This window comes from Laccaria bicolor, genomic scaffold (assembly GCF_000143565.1).
Source record: "Laccaria bicolor S238N-H82 LACBIscaffold_23 genomic scaffold, whole genome shotgun sequence".
Lineage (NCBI taxonomy): Eukaryota > Fungi > Basidiomycota > Agaricomycetes > Agaricales > Hydnangiaceae > Laccaria > Laccaria bicolor.
This window is the reverse complement of record NW_001889894.1, coordinates 697,705-717,452: the sequence shown is the minus strand read 5'-3', so window position 1 is coordinate 717,452 and position 19,748 is coordinate 697,705. Positions and strand designations below refer to the sequence as shown.

The following is a 19,748-nucleotide window of genomic DNA, read 5'->3' as shown; positions in this document are numbered from 1 at the left end:
CGAATTCATGCAACTTGAACAGAAAATCGAGGCGCTCCGCGAGCCATGAATATGCTAATCACCTTGTTTTGCTGCTCAAGAAATGCTGTCGAGAGGGAAACATGGACACTTCATGCCTTCGTCTTCGGCCAAGGACGTGCGTTTCTCTCTCCCATTAGAAGGATAGTTCGTTTACTCAAATACAGGCTATACAGCTCGAAGCAGGGGGGTTTCTTCTTGCACACGGCAACACCGTCGTGGTGATAGCCTCCAAGACTTGAGGCTGAATGGACTGGATTGGCAGGACGATAAGTTTCAAGATACTTTCCTTCGCATTCTTCGTTTCTCGACTTTCACTTCCTCCCTTCTCTCAGCTTCACATTCTTCGTTTCTCGACTTCACATTCTTCTTTCTCTCAATCTCACATTCTTCGCCCTTAACCTCACACTCTTCGTTTCCTACCATCGCATTCGTTTCTCCAATTCGCATCCTTCGTATCCCAATTTCTCATTCTTCGTTTCCGACTTTGCAACTTCACTCAACTCCATTTCTTCTTACTCCCAACGTCGCATTCCCCATTTTCCCATTTTCTCAAGCTTAGTCTCCATATAACCCTCATCATCATCCACGCAATAACTATTACTTATGGAACCGGAAACACACACGATACAGCATTGAGATGGTGATTGAGTACGTTGGGGAGGTTATTCGGGCGCAGGTCGCTGAGAAGCGGGAGAAGACATATGAGCGCCGGGGTATTGGAAGCAGTTACCTCTTCCGTATTGATGAGGATTTGGTGGTGCCAAAGAAAGGGGATCTTCGGTCTGTTAGTTTCCTCTCTCTTATCTTCCTTTTTCTGATCAAAGACTTTGGCAGTTGACTCATCAACCATTCTTGGGATCCCAATTGCATCGCTACATAAGATCATTACGATCAGTGGGTGAAAGAATTTGTCATCTACGCAAAACAGGATTTAGGGTTGGGCGACGAATTTACTTATGGTGCGTTTCCTTTGTCCTCTCAACTCTGCTCATCTAATTGACGCAATCAGATTATCATTTCCCATTTGAGCAAGACAAGATTCCTTGTCTCTGCGGCTCTGTCAAGTGCCGCGGCTTCCTGAGCTAGATACTTTATAATTCTCTACATCTAATCCCACCTTTTTTCTGATTTATACCCTATTGTCCTACATCCCATTCTTTGCCTGCACGCTGCACATCGAGCTATGTATCATCTCCCGTGTTCGAGACCTTCATCTACTTTCTTCAGTTTTACTTATTTTCCACCCTTCTTTTCGTTATTTCTTCAAAGGAATCATAGATGTCAATATTGTCTACCAATAGGGATTGCAATCTATCATACAAGTCCAGATCCAGGAAGTTAGAAACGTACTGCAGTACTCTATTATCGGTCCTCATAACAAAGCTCTATGATCTATCTAACTGTCATCAAAGTCCTTAGCAGGCAGGCACAGTCAAAGGTATCTTCACAGTCATCTTGTACAAACCATCAGCATGCATAAACATTCATCCAATCACTCTCCACTCACCACCAACCCCGAAAGATTCGTCTCCTTATATTTGACGCTCATATCCGCAGCAGTCAGCCGCATCGCTTTGATAGCCTTGTCAAGAGCACTGTACACCCCGTGGCTCGCCATGGACAGCTGAGCGGCCGTGATGGCTTTCACAGCTGGATTTGAAAAAAAGTATACTTCAATGATATTCTGAGTCGCAATGACTACCTACTTACCTCCAAGCCTATTTCCCTCCTACGATCAGCGACAGAAGTGAGCATGGTCAAGAGCTAGAGCCTGATGGCGCTTACGATACATGGAATGTGCCAAACAAGTCCATCAGTGGGGTCGCACGTCAAACCCAGGTTACGTTCTAACCGAATAATCGTCAAAAGCGAAACCTCATATACATAAAAAACCTCACCTATTCTGCAGCCTACACAAGAATCAGAAACACACCAAGCCAAACGAGTCAACTAACCTGAAGGACAGTCTCCGGCGACGCTAACCAAATCACCGGAACCCTTCACCTCGCCATGAATCTTGCGAGCATCGAGATGACCTGTTGCTATTCGCTAAACGCCCTCTCGACGTGCTGTCAGGTTTTTCCAACCGTTCCACAATGTCCTGCATCCCTCCTGACCCGAAGACGACGTATCGTCTTCCGCAAATCAGTCACATGTCATCTTCCACCCTTCCACCGCGCCATCAGTCCCCCAGGCTTTGAGACGAGGTCCTGCCATCCGTTAAACGCCCTGTCCACGCGTGGGTTATGTTGGATGGTTTAGCTGCCGTTGAAAACTTTGAAAAGAAAAAAAAAAGAAAAGAATAAGAAAGTTTGTCAAGTGTTTCAGCACCTAAGCACGAAGCACTTACCCGTTTCGTTGAGAGTCATCACCGTCCCACCTTGCGCCGACGCAAGGTATCAACTTCCGGCATTCGCTATATCGGCACGACGTGGCCCTCCCATGACTCGTTTCTTGATGTTGCAGGCTGGAATGACGTACGCACAGTCAGTATATGACGATTTGGCACAAGGATCGACGTACCTTGGTCATTCAATCGCTTACTCGCGTCGCCGCCTCTCATCCACCTTTCAAAAGCTCACCCACGACATGCGCATCTTCGTGTAAGTATTATCATCGTCTTTCTCGTCTTCTCGCGTGTCGCTTCGCGTGTCGTTTCGGTTTGTAGTAGGTAGCAGAACGAAATCTTATACTTTTTGTTAGTGGAAAACTTGCGGGAAAGAGAATATGGTCTAATATGGTACTCACAGTCCAAGTTTATCATCGTATGCTGCGAAGACGTCGTGAATTGTAGCAGGTGGCCGTGACAAGGCGAGGTGTCGAGGTAAACAGTGGCCAACGTCGCGAACAGTCATCCAGACACTGAGTATAAACTTTAAAGGGCTCGTCAAAGAACAGACTTGTGGCTCGGGAGTCCGGCCCGCAAGGCACGTGAAGAGTGTGACATGTCACAATATCTTCTTCATACTGACATAATATATTGTTGACATGTGATGACGATTGGATACATTTCATTATTCATACCATCAAAACCAAGAGCGCTAGCAATGCCAAGAAAATCTACAGGTCTAAATTCTCGCAACAAGGGATCAAATACAGGCCCCGTTACCGTTCCCGATGTCGGAAGTGGGATGGAATTGTATCACGTTGGTGAATAGATACTATCCGTTTTCTGTCCGTACTTTGTCAAAGCTAATACAACCATAGAAACCATTCTCAAAGCACGTCTCATTACAATCAGGAGGGATGACGGAACCACAAAATGTGTTTGGGTATAGTAGCCATGACTTCCACTGACCTGTCATGCTAAACTACAAACTATGTGTGGCAGGAGTATTTAATCAAAGTCGGTACTGTTAACTTTGTACTCATACTGACATCCTCATCACTCGCTGAAGTGGCTTGGATACGAGGTAGGCGAAAGCAGGTAAGGGTTTGAGTTCGCAATGCTCACCTACAAATCATTAACCTTGCAACTAAAGTTGGGAACCTGCCGAAAACCTCTTGGGGTCTCAGGAATCGGTTGGCTGGTTTTGGAAGCGTTTTGGAAAGGAAGATGATGTGTATGTGCCTGGAGATGTTGTTGTGGCAGACCAGTCCTGGCAAGGTGAGTTACCTTCTTTTGAAATTTCATAACCTAATCTTTGGATTTGATTAGATGAAGTGCGGAGACTTCAGTCTCAGAAACAAACAACTAATATGGATTCGTAGTCATTCTGGAGGATTCTGAGGAAATTTGATGGTCATGATCAATGTAGTTGGCGATTTCTCTGGTGTCTACCTACATATCATTCAAAACTAATCTAGTGCACATATTTTGACCTTGGCCAGTACTTCTTGGCTACTTCATCAATGATAGAGAACATGTAAGTGAGCCATTTTGTTCGAGGTTGAGTACACACTCGTCATTGGCATTTTAGACTCCAACAACGAAGAGGCATCATTCTCTAAACGTTCTAGCAAGTGCAATTACGAAGAACGATGTGAGTAGTCGCTATCTATGGTTCCCCGAAAAAGCAAGCTGTGTTACGGATATGGTGGTGATAGAGTGTGTAAACTGGACATCGAATTGAAGTTCTTGGATCGCCTCCAAAAGAATACGTACCTGGAGGCTGGCGGCCGAAGAAGAGACATTGCTCTGGGCGGTTCCCATTGTTCCACATGCACAGTCTTCGGGCCCGGGATAGTAGGTGTTGCACCATCGGGCCAATCAGAGGTTTTACATCCATTGTGGGAAAGCGATGTTTTGGCCTGGAGGCGATTTTGACAGTAAACGACTGACCATCTGGCCATGCGCTGGATAGTACAGGCAAAATGTTGCTGAAAATAGTCGTAATGGGAATTAAGCAGCAAAAGACGTACAGGTCAGCCTATGTTTCAGACAATGAGTCCGCGATTCAACCTTCTTTTCACGGTCCGCCTCATTTGGATTCCTGAAAAACTTCAATTATGATCTGATAAGTTTACGGGTTTTTCGATACCTGGGAGGCTTGAGATCCCAGGTACGCTGTGTTTTTCCCAGTGCTGGCGGCTGGACGTGGTAGTAGGGTCTTCTACGGTCAAGCTCGAGAACAATTTGTTGCATCTGGTGCATGTAACTTCGTAGGGAGATACGTTCACGCATTCTGGTTGATTCTCAAATATTGCCTGCATGCCGCCTCAGTTCGTCGAATTTAAGTGTTGCTACGGATCGACTTCCCCACTGATTCCGAGTCCTGAATCCGCCAGTTAATCTGCCAGTGTGTCGGGAAATCGAAATTGTAGAGACACGAAGAGATCAACACATATCAGTCCGTCACCTTTTCGGGGGGAAATACAACGAGGCTGATCGAGTCACGTCACGCTCCGTTATCTCCAGCTAAATCTGATCGTCAGTTTCACCCCTTCATCAGCATGGACAAAACCTGTACGTTCAAACCCTCCCTTCGCATTCTCTAAGAGCTTTCTCATCGTCCACATCGTCGTTGGGATTGTAGTTGTCCTCACGTCTGCAAAGGCCGACGAACAACCCGTGAACAAGATCTTCATGCCAAAACGGTGTTGATAACTGTGAGTACAACTGCATTTCGCATTGCTCTGCGGCTTGACCGCTGAGAACACCATCCAAAGCAGATTTACACCACTGGGCCTGAAAATTCTCCAATCACTACTCCAACGCGGAGCCCACATAATCGCTCTTTCCCCAGACCCAATCGACTCTCAACGTAATTATCCTCATCAGTCTCCTCCGCACAATCACTTCGAATGAACAAATATTCGCAGAGGAATACGATGTCTATTCACCATTTAGGGCGTAGTTCGTGACGTGAGGAAGGCAGACAAACTTTCACAAGGAGATAACGTGTGTTGACGACTTCGAAAGATGTAAGTGATCACTCGGCCCTCAGATCAATGTAAAACTCACGTATATTTGAAAGCTACAATGTGTGGCCGATTTGCAGAAGATCAACAGTGTCCCCAGCACGTTTGGCGGGCGTCGATACGTTCTGTTGAACCTTGGCAAGGTCGATTGGAGGGGATGGCTAAGTTTCAAAGGTACGGCCATGAATATTCGCATAACAACGGACTTACTTTGACAATCGACGGCAGACCCGTCATAACTCGACGACGGACTCGTCTTGAAGGCGGCTAGGGTGCAGTTAGTGACGTTGCAAAGCCAGAGAACCTTCGGAAGCTGGTAATGCACGTAAACGATTCTCAAAGAAGTAAGTAACCGCCTTAGAACTCAAAGCAATGTAGAACTTACTTAAGTTCAAAAGCTACAACGCGCGGCCGGCTCGCTGAACATCAACAATGTCCCAAACGGATTTGGTGGACGTCGATACGCCGTGGGGAGCCCTGGAGAGGTGGAAGAGAGGCGGTGACGTGGCGACGCGAGGAAGGGATTGAATGACACAGGTACGTCGATCTCTTTGCCAGATCTTCATAAACTGATTGCGCATAGCTATTAGCTGGCAACATCAACAAGAAACGAGGGAGGACCACGTCATGCTAGGATAGCGATTGGTGGAAGTCGATAGGTCTGCCAGCATTGAAAGAGATGAACTAAAGCCCCCCAGCCGTCTAGTAGACGCGTCGCATTCAGATTCCGTCATTCGCGAGTTCTCCACCACCCGAGAACGTCGAGAATCATGACTCACGTCCGGGTCTTCCACCTTCGACACCCTCCAGCGGCTTTCAATCGACACGAAAGGTTTTCCAACCCGTCGTTACGTCTCTCCGCCTACCACCGAATCCTCAAAGTGAGCATAAGCCTCTGCAGATCCGTATCTTCAGCCTCCCATCGCTGTCATGCCCCTCCGCCCAACGAGAAGGAATACAACAGGTTCAGGTTCCATTGCTACCAGTTTCAAGCGTGGCCAGACACGTACGAGGCAATTTGGGTCTTCGCATGATGATGATACGTCGTATATTGGTGAGGCTGGGATAGAGCTGGTGTCGGACATCGAAATCGCTGCGTAGCAGATTCGAAGGGGGATACCGAAGAGGGCAAAGTAGTAGCAAGAGGCAGAGGCGCTCTTACGCGATTTGAAACGCGACACAAGTCGGAGCAGGATACGCCGCTCGTGGGCAACCTCATTGGGGAGGACCATGTGAACTATGTCCTGATGTACAACATGTTGACGTGCATTCGTATCGAGGTGAGCTTCTTTGTTCCATCTCCTTATCAATACACGCTGAACCCACTCAGGTTTCTCAATGTCAAGCTAACATAAAATGACCACTAACGAGAGAAGACTCTACTGCCCATCACAAGTTCTCGTTCGGTATTGTTGGAAACGAACTGACTCCATCCACCAAGTACGATTTCAAGTTCAAGGTTTACGCGCGCCCGGGGTTTTCCGCACCGAGGACATCTTTCATTTCGACCCCACAGACTACCTCCTTTCCCTCGCAGCCAAATACATCCTCTCTGAACTTGGCTCCCCAGGCAAATCAGGCTCCTTCTTTCACCTTTCTCGTGGCTACTGCTTCATCATCAAGACGATTCGATACTCAGAGCACAAGTTCTTGTTCCGCAGTACTTCGATCACGTCAAGGAGAATCCGCACACACTCCTCAGTCGATTCTATGGCTTGCATCGTGTTAAGCCCACTACGACGTTGTATCTCCAAACTTCCCTGTATGGCTTACGGCACACGAGAACTGCACAAACGTCGGTGTTTTCCGCCCTATATCCCTGCTCGTGGTGGTGTATTTCGGTAGCCTCCTGAACATCGAGTGAGAGTTATCGGGCGAGATATGAGTATGACATTTACTTCTATCGTGAAATACTACATGTTGATGTTGTTGCAGCGATCCCCCGATGTTTCGTTCCCCCCAGAACGTTCAGGCTTCATTTCCGTCAGAAGCAGGTAAAGACGGACCGTTGCGAATCCTCTTCCACTACTCGCTCTGCCCGTACAGGGAACTGAGACTCATGCCAATGCGGCTAATGAGGCCAACGAATACATGGTGAAGTTTATCCAAGGCAGTGAGAAGGTGTGTCCATCCCTCTTCCCTCTAATCTATCCTTCGCCTTCGAATAATCCGCACCCCTTCTCATCCTTTCATATCTCAGGCAGGGAGATTGGAAAACGCTATCGGGTGGTATTACCACTCCCATCGTGGATATCTTGGCTTTCCGGTATCGATGTGAAAACCCAGATGAACAACCAGAAGTTCCAGAATCCATTCTTGGCGGTCGTCGTGCGTCTGTTTTTTGTTACAGCACTATCTTTCACCTCATTTTGTGCAGATTGGTCCAAATCGCACCATTTATGCGGGAAAGGTCGATATTGGCGCATTCCGGACGTACCCCGAAAACTACGCTCCAATATATGCATCCGCATCGGAAGATCAGTCAATCCTGCTGAGCAAGATTGAAGATTTCGGTGTCCATGCGAATCAGTACTATCAGGTTAACGTGGAGATTTTTAAGTTGAGTTTAGATAACGAATTGTTGGCGTTGTTGTGGAACAATCACTGAGTGAACATGTTGAGCCAGAGCCCGCTGATTTTGGTGAGCGTTGGCTGCTATCCTCTATATAACCTTCGGAGAAGAATGCTGACTCCCAATAGAATAAGGTGTATTCTGTGTCAACAGCTTTCTGATCTACACCAGAAGCTTGCGAAGGCACAGTCCTCTGTCAACTCTACACGGGCCCATGTACCCACTCTCATGGAGAAGGACACCGGAACTGGTAAACAAAAGGTAAGCCAAACTGAGCCTAGTATCAATCATCGTCTTACCATCTGTCTGCAGCGGTAAGAGAAGGAAGAGAAGAAGAAGGATGACAACAAACTGGCAAAAAGCGTCAAGGACAGGTTTGTGCGCTGCCTTTCCGGTTTATTCTATGCTGACTGCTATGTTAGCACGAGGATTGCCGTCGAGGCCCAGCATAGGCTTATCGCTCAAGTGATCAAAGGCGTGATTTTCTCAATGAAACCTCAGAATGGCTCGCCGACAGATATTGGATATGGCCATAGGCTAATTTCAATTCATTTGGAGACGCTGTGCCGCCATCTTGTACTGTTGTTAGATCAGAACTGTGTCACTGTCCATGCATGTAATACTAGGCAAGCTCCATTCGTTGCTTTCTCCGGAATTTCAATCAGGTTGATCGTTTGGCATCCGGTCGATTTCTCGTGTCGGAGCGGTGGCTGTGTAGATGGATTACACTCGACGTCGTCCAACCCCCTCAAGAACACGCCAATTCTCAACGTGAGTGCCTCTACGCTCGTATATTGTGTTTCCGCGCCATTGGGTTTGGGATTCTGCTGTTTATCGTCGAAACAATGGATTCTATCGGGTGAATTGGCGTTGGAACATTTTGGCGGGGTCCTGTAAAAGTGAATCCTAACCATTTCGTTAGAATGGGTCTTCAAGAATACCAGGTCGTCGGACGCCACTTGCCTACCGAGGCAGACCCTACCCTCACATGCGCATCTTTGCGCCCAACGAGGTCGTTGCCAAGCCGCGCTTCTGGTACTTCCTTAGGTACGCTTTTCTTCACATTCACCGCACCACCAACCCAACATGATCTTCTCCAACAGGCAACTGAAAAAAGTCAACAGAAGAAACTATCAAGGCCTCCAAATTGGCATTAATAAGTCTGATGCACCGGATGAAGAGTTGAAAGTTGCTGCATACATACATTGTATATCGCCGTCGGCAGCCGGGGCCAGGGCAACACCACTGTCAAACTGTGTTATGGAGTGGGCTTGATCCTTGCTGCCCCACTATCGCCTCCAATTGTCTTCCACTCTCTATGCTTGGTGGGAGTATCAGAACATAGATTGTAATAGGCATTCAAATGGTAGTACATGTCGAGAACAGAATCATAAAGTGGGCAGTGTATAGTGAAGCAATCATATTACACGAGTCTAAGCACCAAATCCGTAGAGGGTACGACCAGAACGCCTGAGGGCGTAGACGACGTCGAGAGCCGTGACAGTTTTCCTGCAGTATACCAGGTCAGCGGGGAAAGACAGGAGGATAAGAAGGCCGCGTACCGGTTAGCGTGCTCAGTGTAGGTGACGGATTCCCGGATAACGTTCTCAAGGAAGATCTTGAGGACACCACGGGTTTCTTCGTAGATGAGACCAGAGATACGCTTTACACCGCCACGGCGAGTGAGACGACGGATAGCGGGTTTCGTGATACCTGGGTAGTATACAGGGTGTAAATTGGGTTGTATGAAAGGACAATGGTGGCATCGACGCACCTTGGATGTTGTAGCGAAGAGTCTTACGGTGACGTTTAGCACCACCTTTGCCGAGACCCTGGGAAAGAATGCGTCAATAGCTGAATACCATCTACCTTGCATTTTGAGCTCACCTTGCCACCTTTTCCGCGTCCAGACATGTTGCGACGTGCGTGCGTGTTAAAGTGTTGTTGGGGGTGTGAAGGTTGGTGTTAGTGGTAGTGACGAGAACTGGCGCTGAAGGTCGGTGGAGATGATGGTGGTAAGGAAGAGAGAACCTGTATCTATGAGGCTCAGTGTAGCACACCCTTGTTGCTGCACCTAAAAGGCCAAATGTTAGTACAAGAATGAGAGGGTGATGAGATCTGTACTTACCACAGATCGATCTTGTGGTGGTGGTCTTGCTATCGCCTCAAGGCTGCACCTGTCAAAGCCGTGCCCACACCTCAGTAGAACGAACGCCTCGCTTCCTTTCCCCACAGGATGAAATGTTGCTGCACATCGCACGCAACAAAGAGCAGTTGACGACGGGGGCAGGGTTATGTGCGATGGGTCCTGGCTGCTGTCATCTGTATCTTCTACGTGGTGGGGTGGCGGTCTTGTCACATATGGAGACGCAAGGCGGTTCTTGGGAGGAAGCGTGTGCAGAGTTCATGTACGCTCGTTAATGTCGAAGAGAGGAGGGGTTCTTGGACGCTGGAGGTGCCATTGTCTGTCAAACAAAACGGCAGGGACCAGGCCTCAACACCCGAGTACGGAAGGGAGCTGGGGCGAGAGTTGGTGAAAGCGTGTCGCGCCGAGGCATCTTGGCCATCCTCTTGATCTGCAACCCAGTCAACGATAGATAAAGCGGGCAATAAAACAGACCTTGGTGGTCATTTCTCGTGTCCATATAGCCCGTGTAGCCTTTAAGTCGTAAATGTGTGGCGCGTGAGGCTACAAGCGACCGAATGCGATTGAAGTTGGTGTTCAGAGAGCCTAGTGAAGTTAGCAAAGATTTCGAAATGTACGGTTGCGACTTGTAGAGAGGAAATGCAGTGTTCAACGTTATGGCCGCACATGACAAATTTGAAAATGGGAAAACACAGCTGCTGTTCAAGAGTGTCCTCTGAAAAAGGCAAGGAAAAAGGGCAAGGTCATCTGGAAGAATTGAGGACTCCCCTGTTCGAACTTTGGACGAGATCTGGCACAATCCAACTAGATCACTTCTTATGCCTCACATCAAGCGCCCACATTTCGATTCTCTGCGCCGTGACCTCATACATCTAGTCTTCGTCCTCCTCAACAGGGGAACAAGATCGAAAGTATGGTATCATCCGAGGGGACTCTCTTACTGGCCAACATATGCGGGAATACAGCAGAAAACTCTCCTGAGGCATTCTCCCTTCCTTCGTCTGAAGAGGTGTGTTGCCGTTTACCGGCTTTCGTTGACCGTTTGTAGAGATCTGCTCCTCTTTCGTGCCTTTAGATCGTTCTAATGTATTATCACCCCAGCTTTCCTCTGCCTCAACTTCTCAAATCCATCGCTTTGCTTCACTGTGTCTGCAACACTTCGAGGATCATCAATGACAAGCAACCTCTCGCAAAGTATCTAGCCACCCTGGGTCTCCAGCCCCTGGAATCTCCTACCACGCCTACTGGAGAAGCGCTACCAGAGTCAGAGGAGAAATTGCTTGATGTGCTTGAGGAGGTGGACCTGTTGGCAGGTCTTGCAGTTGGTACGCATTTTACTCTCAAAACCTGAGAAACGTACTGACAGAGCATAGGGCCGACATTCGCACGAGGAGGCCCACCTCTGAACCTCCCATCTATCGGTCAAGTCACCTGCCAAAAACTCTTCTCACTCCCCCTACCCTAATGGATAGCCCAGCACCCTCACCTTCGCCAATGGCGACCGTCCGCAAATCCCTCCCAACGCTCCGAAAATCCCACCTCACCCACCTACGGAGACATCTCCCTTACTATACCCTACCAACACATTCTCCTCACGATGGAACTGCGTCCTCGGCCTCGCAGCACACCGAGCCCAAGCCCTGGATGCCATGGACGTTTCGGAGCCTGCAGGAGGGCCTCTAAACACCACATCCCCAACTTTACGCTCTTCACTGGCTCTCCCCCTCTGCACTTTTCCACCAGCCCCTTGGCCTGTAAAGCACACAAAGAGTTTGTGTGTATGTTCATCAACCCGATGGAAGAACTTGCTCCGATCGAGGTGAACGAGTGCATTCAGATGGAGCTGGAGGATTCGCTCGAAGAGGCGTTGGAGAGGGCTGTCGATGGGTGTAGCGAGGATCTTGGGGATCTCTTATCTGGGTGAGGTGAAAGTCAGGGAGGGGATAGAGTGGTGAAGGGGTACAAGCCCTCGTTAAAGAAGCCCGACAAACCCAAGAAGAAGGCGGAGGCGAGGTATCATGGGCTCCTGCCTTTTGTGGATTTGTTCGATGTGCAGCTTGCGGGGACGGAGGGGGAAAAGTTTTGTGATCAGCTGAAGAAGTCTGGGAGGTTGATGAAGAGGCCGCACCTCATTATCGTGCATAGGACTGAGCTGCCCGCGTTGAGGAGTTGTGGGATCGGTGTGCGGGGTTCCAAGCATCCAGCTCTCCATCTTTGCTCAAGGCAGGCTCAGGGAGAGCATGGTTTGGGATGGGAGGGTGATGGCTGTGTCTGTGAATGATGTAGGTGTTGAAGAAGGTGGGCGGCGAACGGCAGGAGGGTGCGCTGTTCGTTTCGGGGTTGTTGTGAGGGAACGGATGTACATTACTGTGGGCACTAGGGATGGGAAGGTGCCGCCTGTGGAGATGCAGAAGAGCCCTAAACCATGGTCAGATTTCATCATAACTCGCCCGATCTCAGCAGGTAAGTTTTAGCAATGTTTGTAACACAACACAAGTCAGCAGATTTGGCTCATCTTCTATATAGTCTGAACATCTGCTCAAATCGGTAAGACCCGATTTCAGCCTATTTCAGTGGACTTGAACCGGCGGGCTTGTGAAGACTCAGAAGATAAAATTTGCCTTGCTTTCTCCCTTCCCCACCAGCTCCCCCTTGACTCCCCCCCTTTGCTGATACCGATTGTATTGGTAGGTCGCCACTCACCCTCTTCTCCACCTGTCTTACCCTCACAGTCATCCACCTATCTTCCCCTCCACTTGTCCACAAATTTAGGTCTCGCCTTCACATCATCGGCAACCCATCCAAACCGCACCTTAGCTACTCATGACAATACATCTGGTAAGTGTTCGTTGGTCGTTCCATTCAACTCTCCTTGAAATTGCAGTCTTTCTAAAGTAGGACAGTTCAACAGATCTTGCCTCAACGACAGTATGAACCTCTCTCATTACTCTCTGTATTGGCCTTAATATAACACTCATCCTTGCAGGTTGCTTCATACTTTAGCAAGCAGTCACTGGCAACTCTCGTGAAACACACAATGAGGGAAATGGAGCTGTAAGACCCATGCACTGTGTAAGTTTTCACCTTTCTCCCTCAGGGCGGATGGGTTATTGATTTGACTTCTCTTCTGATATAGTTCTCGCCACCGATCTAGCCTTTCATGAGGGAGATTGACTGTCATCAACATCATCATAGGAGTAGCCTATGGGAGACTAGGAGGATGGGGCATTGGTGTGTGCCATGTCACCCTCATTCTTGTGCATGCTAATGTGCAATCTCATTGCTCCTCCAGACCAGCAAACGAACCCCATAGATAGCGGTTGCAGGCAAATTTGAAATCGAGTAGCGGTGACTGGATGGATGTAGGCGAGAAGTCTCCAAAGTAGTCTCTAGCTAGGGCTTTATCCAGTACTCGTCTGCTGTACATCATGTACATGATCGTGTATTAGATACTGAACATCAGTGCTATTCTCTTTTCTGTTTATGTCATACTTGAGATCCAAAGTGACTAAATAAGTGAATGAAAGTTGTACTACGAAAGTTGAAGATGAGTACCAACATGCTATGGAAAGATGTTTTTCAACTTTGGAAATAAAACCTCATGTGTGGCAGAATCAAATGATGCAGCAGATGTTCATCATGGACAAATTGTGGATGTCACTTTCCAGAATGCATATCAAATCTCAAGTTAATTCAAGAGTTTAAACACTACATTTCTGAACAGCTCAGAATTTTAGCTTGACCCGCTTGATACTTTGAAGCCATTCTTTGAAGCTATCGTCACCAGCTTGTGAGTTTTCCAATCGGTTATGATTTGATGGTCCAGCGGTGTTTTGTTGAAGTTCCCGCTTCAACCTCCGCTTCTCATAGGTCTTCTGGTGTTTTTTCCTTGATGCACTTTTCTTTTTCAACTGCCACCTGACATTTCGATCTTCCTTGTTCAGAAGAATCCAAGATTTGTGGATCGAAAAAACCGAAGCTCGGCAAAGTGGACCTAACGATGACTTGTGAGACCTATAGTTTGTAGCTATAGAAAGACACACATGTTAGATTGTTGTCATTTTCCTCGGCCCAAGAATTAATGCATTTCTTGTTTCAAAAATTTTAGCATTAGGATACATAGTGTGTGGAAGTGGCTGAAGAATCTTACCAAGGAATAAATGACCTTTTTGCACCCACATGACAGAAGCTGAGTGGCATTTTCTTCCATTTGGCAAATCTATTAGCACAATTTGAAGGAGTGTGTGTTAAATATATGGATTTCTACATGAGGAAAAAATTACTGGGCATTCAGCATGTTCATACCATGGATCCTTCTCCTTGATGATGCCAAAAGGTAGTAAGTTATGAGTACTCCATCTCACTTGATTATCTCACAGATTTATTATCCTGTTTCACCCTTAAGAAAAAGTTGTGCCCGGCCCCATTTTGAGTGGGGGATGTGTCGAAAGCTTTGCAGATAGTCTGGATGGTGCAAAATTTGAGTACAGTGATTGTAATTTAACACGATTGGCAGGTTGACCTCGTAAAGTTTGTGCTTGCTTTCCGAATCGTATCCGAATTTCTCGGGTGATAGAAATAGCGTGCTGTATTTTAGATCGAAAGCCATGTTTCACGGAGTTTTGTCGCGATTGGTGAGTACTGAGTGATGGACTCGGAGTGGCGGTGTTCCAGAACACAGCTTCAAGTACAACAAAGACAAATATTGACCTTCCGGACGTTGTGAGTTCGTAGAAGATGGAGCTCGGGGATGCCTGGTACAGCTTGACGCAACCGCTCTCCAGATTCCGGTCTTCGAAGGCCTCACGACGATTGTGTTTGAAAGATGGAGCTCATACAGCTTTGGGCAAGAGCAACATCAGAAGTATGTTCTGCCTCGTCGTAAACTACGTTATATTATTGCCCAATCCTAGGACAAGCCCTGGAGCTCAGGTATCCTCATGTTTCAGCACTTTAATGGTAGGTTGCACCCTACCATGATTGACAGACTGTGACCAACATTTTGTTTAGGATGCACGTACTCTACAAAGAATCTTCCTCCTGAGTCCTCATCTGAGGGGCTGGTGGTGCCGTGTTAGCTACAGAACAAAGGCTGCTGGAGGCGTCATTCCATGACCTATTTTCTTCCCCAAAGGACCTGGGTCAAGCCCACGATTGAGGAGTTTCTCGGGATTCAACTCTGAAACTAAAACTAAGAACCTAGAAGTCGTGCCCCCCTGTCCAACGAAGGTATGTGTATCCAACGTTTTTTGGCCTGGAATGATTCTAACTCGATAACTTGCTCTGTAGGTTTGGTCGTGATGATCTGTCCGGTTTCAAGCAATCCACATCTTCCCCCTCTCTTGGCGTAACAACTCTTCAACATCTCCCCAACACCTAATGGCAAACCACCACCAAGACTTCCCCCTTTCATCCCCGACTCCCTCCCACACTCTCCCTGCTGCGGAACACCATCACAGGGGGCGGATTGCGTCCTGGTGCAGTCGCGTTGAAGTCGCCTAGTAGCCCCTTGGCACAGTCCGTAATGGTACCATCTGCTCAGTCTCCAACACTCCCCTCACTGCCGCCTTCGTCCCCGACTCATGGTAACGCTTCTGGTGCCATTGAACAGGGGCTTGAGACATCTCACATCCAGGTGGACATTGAACCAACCTCCTTTTCCCAAGAAAGTTAAAGAGAGAGGCGGGCTGATTCCGAAGCCCTCCCAGGCTTTTGGGCTTTTAGCTTCTTCGGGACCAGGAACATTGCCTTCTCCACCACTACAAGCGCCCTCGTTTTTCAAGTCTCCACCCCAGAATCAAAGTCAATCTACTCAAATTGGTGGCACCTCACCCGCTCCCCCATCTTCTTCATTGACGCAGGACATGACGGACGCAGCATCGATTCACAGCTCCCGATTCCAATCTACCTCCTTTCCCTCTGGAAGCCTTGGCCGTCAGCCATCTTTGCTAACAAAACTTTCCCTTCCTAACCCCTCGCAAGAACCGTAGTCGCCAGGATAGCTTGGGCTCTTTCCATCGACCATGCAGCAGAGCAGGAGATGTTGCAGGTGCAGGATACGGTGTTCGAACTTGCGCAGCCTCATTTTGCGCAGTCACAGGCTGCAAGGGCGAGTGAAGACTAGAATCTTCTAGTCCGCGAGACTCATTCCTTGGATTTACGCCAAGATGGATTCTTGCGTGCTGATATTCCTGCTGTCTCTGTTGGTTTGGAGGTGATGCGCCCGTGCATCGGTCCCCTACTGTAGACGGGCCCTGATCGTCGCCGTCCCTCACCAACATTTCCGCGATAACACCGAGTCCAGCAGGTGACGCTGAATCCTCCATGGACGCTCATCGTCAACGGGAATCTAAATGGATGGCGCTGATATCCACGTGGCCTCCGGCGCAGGCATATCAGAGCAAGAAGGTGTTGCGAGAAGCTGTTCCGTCTTCCGTGTGTTACCTTGTTTGGGTACACCTTACGTGTTCGAGGGGAGGTGTCCCTGCTTCTGGGGAGATTGAGAAAGATATGGGATCGCGGTTCTTCTAGGACCAACCCCATTTGCAGGGGCCGGTGTTGAATTTGTTCCAGACGTATATCAACATGGTCCCTGGCATTCAGTATTCGAGAGGCATGTTCCCACTTCCTGTCCTCTCTACGTCATCAGGCTAACGCTTATCTCGCCAGGATTAACGCTCATCGTTGGGCAGCCTTTACCCTTGGCTTCAGAGGAAGATGCATTTTGGATCTTCATCTCCGTGACACCGTCATGGATACGCACCAGGCTAAGGCCATACTTTCGAATAGATGTTTGTTGTTCAACTTTGTTCAGTTGAGCATCAGAAATTAACGATCCTGCTAATGGGAAGAAGATTCTCGTTGATATGGGTATAAACCCAACATCAACGTCGATATGTGTGTGCACCTTGGTAGGTAAACGCTTCTTTGACACCCTTCCTCTCTATTGATCGTCCAACAGGCTTTCTTCTCTTTTCGTCGGACCCTTTTACCCTACCTCAACCGCATCTGTGACCTTTTCCTTCATGAAGGTACACGACCCATCCCATTTATTCTGCCATATGATGCGATCCCCACACCTCGGATGGGCTTAAGGGTTGTAATGCAGAATAATCTTCTTCAATTCACGACTAAACCAAACGTTTCTGTCTTTACAGCCTGGCAGACATTTATTGCGAACGTTCTTCCCCCCGGCCACTTGACCTCATAATCTTTGCTAGACAGAACCTCGATGAATACGAAAACTACGAGACATGACTCCGCCTGCGTACCTCGCCTTCAAAGTATTCAAGTCATAGAATTTCCCGTCATCGTGAATTGTGCACGGTTTGTCGACGTCAGCTATAGCGATGGTAATCAGGCCTAGAATGACGAGGTTCGCCTTGTAGCATGTTCTTGACAACATTACTTTGAATTGCCACTGGGCGTCGACACGTTTAGGCAGGGACACCAGTTGTTGTCACGCCTGTCACACCTTCCCGCCCAACTCCGACGAGGAATCGACATCGTTGACGTTGCCTTGAACAGCGACCAATGTCTTCCGTGCTACTGCGCTCGTTGGCGCGAACAACGACGAGGACGACGCCTGCGTCGCGGCTTTTACGCAGGAATATATGTGCAACCCCCGTTGCTCGGCGGGCTGCTGAACCGTCTCTTGAGGAGGGGGCAAAAACTGCTTTCGACTATCATACCGTGGAGGATTTGCAGCATTTGGACGCTTCGGAAATCTTGCCAACGCCAGGAAGTAAAGAGGATGCGAAAATGAGGCATTTCACAGGTAAGTAATGGGTTTGTTGCTCATATTGTTGCTGATGTTTGCTGTAGTTAACTTCGGGTAAGCCATCCATTCTGCAAAAAGGACGTTGAGGACTAAACGTCGCGGATAGTCCTCAGCATCCAGCTGCCCACGGTGTGCTGCGTATGATTCTGGAACTCAATGGAGAAGAGATTCTGCGAGCGGACCCAGTACGTGCAACCCTTTAGTTCGGAACCCCCAGGCTTACTTCATTTCCAGCACATCGGTCTGCTTCATCGCGGTACAGAGAAACTTATTGAATACAAGACGTACATCCAAGCCCTACCCTACTTTGACCGTCTCGACTACGTTTCAATGAGTATGCTATCACCTCTTCTCTTCTTTCACCAACTTACCTGTACCCACAACAGTGACGAACGAGCTCTGCTACTCGCTAGCGGTAGAAAAGCTTCTGAACATCGAGGTGCCTGCCTGTGCCCAATGGATCCGAGTTCTTTTTGGGGAAATAACACGAATTCTTAACCGTAAGCCATAACCTGTGTTCGCCTCGTCTTAAATCAATCTTACCCCACCTAAAAGATCTCATGGCCATCCTCACACACGTCATGGACGTCGGTGGTCTTACCCCTTCCTCTGGGGCTTCGAAGAGCGCGAAAAGCTCATGGAATTCTACGAACGCGTTTCCGGCGCGCGTTTGCACGCCGCCTACGTCCGTCCGTGAGATGTAGCCTTCGACCTCCCCCACGGGCTCCTTGACGACATCTTCAAATGGGGAACCCAATTCAGCAGTAGGGTTGACGAGATTGAGGAGGTCGTCACGGGCAACCGTATTTGGAAAGAGCGGACGATTGGGATTGGACCTGTCACTGCCAAGCAGGCATTGGATCATAGTTTCAGTGGGGTTATGCTGCGTGGTAGTGGGGTTGCGTGGGATTTGAGGAAGGTGGCTCCGTACGACAAGTACGATGAGGTATGTGGCTTGTTTTTTTGCTTCTGCCAAAGGGAGAAGGCTCAAAGAGATTCGACAGGTTGAGTTCGACATTCCTGTAGGCAAGAACGGTGACTGCTATGACCGCTACTTGTGCCGTGTCCAGGAGATGCGAGAGAGCTTGCGGATCATTAGCCAGGCGCTCAACAAGATTACCCCTGGTGCTGTGAAGGTCGACGACCACAAGCTTGTGCCTCCACCCCGTGCTATGATGAAAGAGAGCATGGAGTCGCTCATCCATCATTTCAAAGTAAAGTTGCCGTCTTCGTTTCATAAGAACCGTTGATGATTTATATTCGTTCTAGATCTTCAGTGAAGGGTACTCTGTACCCCCAGGCGAGACTTACAGCACTATCGAGGCCCCCAAGGGGGAGATGGGCGTCTACCTCGTTTCGTGAGTGACCCTTTCCCTCTACCCGTTTCTTCCATCAGTTGACGTGTTAACCCAATCCAGCGATGGCTCCAACCACCCATACAGGTGTAGTATACGCGCCCCTGGGTTCGCTCATCTTGCTGGTTCAGATTTCATGATGAGACGTATGTGTTTCCCCTGCTCCTCTTCCACTACATGCTGACATAATCACAGATGTCAGCCATTTCTTCCTTCTACTCTCTCTGCCCTTTGGAAGCTAATGCCTTCTTCTTTCTAGCACATGCTCTCGGATGCTGTTGCTATCATTGGTACCATGGTTAGTCATCTCTCCTGTCTCTTTTCGAAGCTGGTTTGACTGAAGAACGTTCCTTTCCTTGTAGGATCTGGTGTTTGGGTACGTTCAACCTTCCCCATCTCATAGAGTTCGAGCTGACGACGCTTGTTTTTCAGAGAGGTTGATAGATAGATTTCCTGCACTAGAAAAAAACTTGCGAAATCTACTTTTGTTTGCTTTCTACTTCAACCGATAAT

General features: G+C 48.3%; 10 protein-coding genes across 10 annotated transcripts; 8 read left to right on the top strand and 2 right to left on the bottom strand.

Moving 5' to 3' along the window:
• Positions 1 to 658: 658 nt before the first annotated feature.
• Positions 659 to 1,107, top strand: LACBIDRAFT_303366 (uncharacterized protein; the record flags this gene model as incomplete). Its single annotated transcript, XM_001884029.1, has 3 exons — positions 659 to 805; positions 917 to 980; positions 1,031 to 1,107. 3 exons carry the CDS (start codon positions 659 to 661, stop codon positions 1,105 to 1,107), a joined length of 288 nt encoding a protein of 95 aa, XP_001884064.1.
• A 195-nt stretch (positions 1,108 to 1,302) lies between these two features.
• On the bottom strand, positions 1,303 to 2,390 carry LACBIDRAFT_329836 (uncharacterized protein; the record flags this gene model as incomplete). Its single annotated transcript, XM_001883910.1, has 8 exons — positions 1,303 to 1,332; positions 1,372 to 1,380; positions 1,529 to 1,671; positions 1,732 to 1,750; positions 1,807 to 1,868; positions 1,920 to 1,931; positions 1,977 to 2,057; positions 2,372 to 2,390. The coding sequence occupies 8 exons, from the start codon at positions 2,388 to 2,390 to the stop codon at positions 1,303 to 1,305; spliced, it is 375 nt and encodes a 124-aa protein (XP_001883945.1).
• Positions 2,391 to 3,324: 934 nt separating this feature from the next.
• Positions 3,325 to 3,581, top strand: LACBIDRAFT_303363 (uncharacterized protein; the record flags this gene model as incomplete). Its single annotated transcript, XM_001884028.1, has 3 exons — positions 3,325 to 3,367; positions 3,420 to 3,448; positions 3,504 to 3,581. 3 exons carry the CDS (start codon positions 3,325 to 3,327, stop codon positions 3,579 to 3,581), a joined length of 150 nt encoding a protein of 49 aa, XP_001884063.1.
• A 2,120-nt stretch (positions 3,582 to 5,701) lies between these two features.
• LACBIDRAFT_303362 (uncharacterized protein) lies at positions 5,702 to 5,914 on the top strand (the record flags this gene model as incomplete). The annotated part of the gene is made up of 2 exons (XM_001884027.1): positions 5,702 to 5,726; positions 5,781 to 5,914. The coding sequence occupies 2 exons, from the start codon at positions 5,702 to 5,704 to the stop codon at positions 5,912 to 5,914; spliced, it is 159 nt and encodes a 52-aa protein (XP_001884062.1).
• A 3,367-nt stretch (positions 5,915 to 9,281) lies between these two features.
• Positions 9,282 to 9,971, bottom strand: HFO16201 (histone H4). Its single transcript, XM_001883909.1, has 4 exons — positions 9,842 to 9,971; positions 9,729 to 9,786; positions 9,517 to 9,667; positions 9,282 to 9,463 (listed from the first exon to the last, which is right to left on the bottom strand). Exons 1-4 carry the CDS (start codon positions 9,866 to 9,868, stop codon positions 9,388 to 9,390), a joined length of 312 nt encoding a protein of 103 aa, XP_001883944.1. The 5' UTR covers positions 9,869 to 9,971; the 3' UTR covers positions 9,282 to 9,387.
• A 1,042-nt stretch (positions 9,972 to 11,013) lies between these two features.
• LACBIDRAFT_329833 (uncharacterized protein) lies at positions 11,014 to 14,532 on the top strand (the record flags this gene model as incomplete). Its single annotated transcript, XM_001884026.1, has 13 exons — positions 11,014 to 11,109; positions 11,176 to 11,425; positions 11,573 to 12,020; positions 12,048 to 12,369; positions 12,396 to 12,445; positions 12,481 to 12,563; positions 12,792 to 12,938; positions 13,111 to 13,172; positions 13,838 to 13,890; positions 14,045 to 14,107; positions 14,209 to 14,222; positions 14,437 to 14,439; positions 14,480 to 14,532. The coding sequence occupies 13 exons, from the start codon at positions 11,014 to 11,016 to the stop codon at positions 14,530 to 14,532; spliced, it is 1,644 nt and encodes a 547-aa protein (XP_001884061.1).
• Positions 14,533 to 14,837: 305 nt separating this feature from the next.
• Positions 14,838 to 15,215, top strand: LACBIDRAFT_303356 (uncharacterized protein; the record flags this gene model as incomplete). Its single annotated transcript, XM_001884025.1, has 2 exons — positions 14,838 to 15,059; positions 15,111 to 15,215. The coding sequence occupies 2 exons, from the start codon at positions 14,838 to 14,840 to the stop codon at positions 15,213 to 15,215; spliced, it is 327 nt and encodes a 108-aa protein (XP_001884060.1).
• Positions 15,216 to 15,682: 467 nt separating this feature from the next.
• LACBIDRAFT_303355 (uncharacterized protein) lies at positions 15,683 to 16,224 on the top strand (the record flags this gene model as incomplete). Its single annotated transcript, XM_001884024.1, has 2 exons — positions 15,683 to 16,034; positions 16,091 to 16,224. The coding sequence occupies 2 exons, from the start codon at positions 15,683 to 15,685 to the stop codon at positions 16,222 to 16,224; spliced, it is 486 nt and encodes a 161-aa protein (XP_001884059.1).
• Positions 16,225 to 16,424: 200 nt separating this feature from the next.
• LACBIDRAFT_303354 (uncharacterized protein) lies at positions 16,425 to 16,631 on the top strand (the record flags this gene model as incomplete). Its single annotated transcript, XM_001884023.1, has 1 exon — positions 16,425 to 16,631. One exon carries the CDS (start codon positions 16,425 to 16,427, stop codon positions 16,629 to 16,631), a length of 207 nt encoding a protein of 68 aa, XP_001884058.1.
• A 54-nt stretch (positions 16,632 to 16,685) lies between these two features.
• Positions 16,686 to 17,310, top strand: LACBIDRAFT_303353 (uncharacterized protein; the record flags this gene model as incomplete). Its single annotated transcript, XM_001884022.1, has 4 exons — positions 16,686 to 16,713; positions 16,770 to 16,891; positions 16,952 to 17,011; positions 17,062 to 17,310. The coding sequence occupies 4 exons, from the start codon at positions 16,686 to 16,688 to the stop codon at positions 17,308 to 17,310; spliced, it is 459 nt and encodes a 152-aa protein (XP_001884057.1).
• Between the last annotated feature and the right edge of the window lie 2,438 nt (positions 17,311 to 19,748).

Excerpts from the sequence above, each read along its gene's own strand:
- HFO16201 (XM_001883909.1), bottom strand. The coding sequence starts at position 9,868 with ATGTCTGGACGCGGAAAAGGTGGCAAG. Across the intron at positions 9,787-9,841 it reads GACGCGGAAAAGGTGGCAAG|GGTCTCGGCAAAGGTGGTGC; the intron begins GTGAGCTCAAAA and ends ATTCTTTCCCAG. Across the intron at positions 9,464-9,516 it reads TACACTGAGCACGCTAACCG|GAAAACTGTCACGGCTCTCG; the intron begins GTACGCGGCCTT and ends GGTATACTGCAG.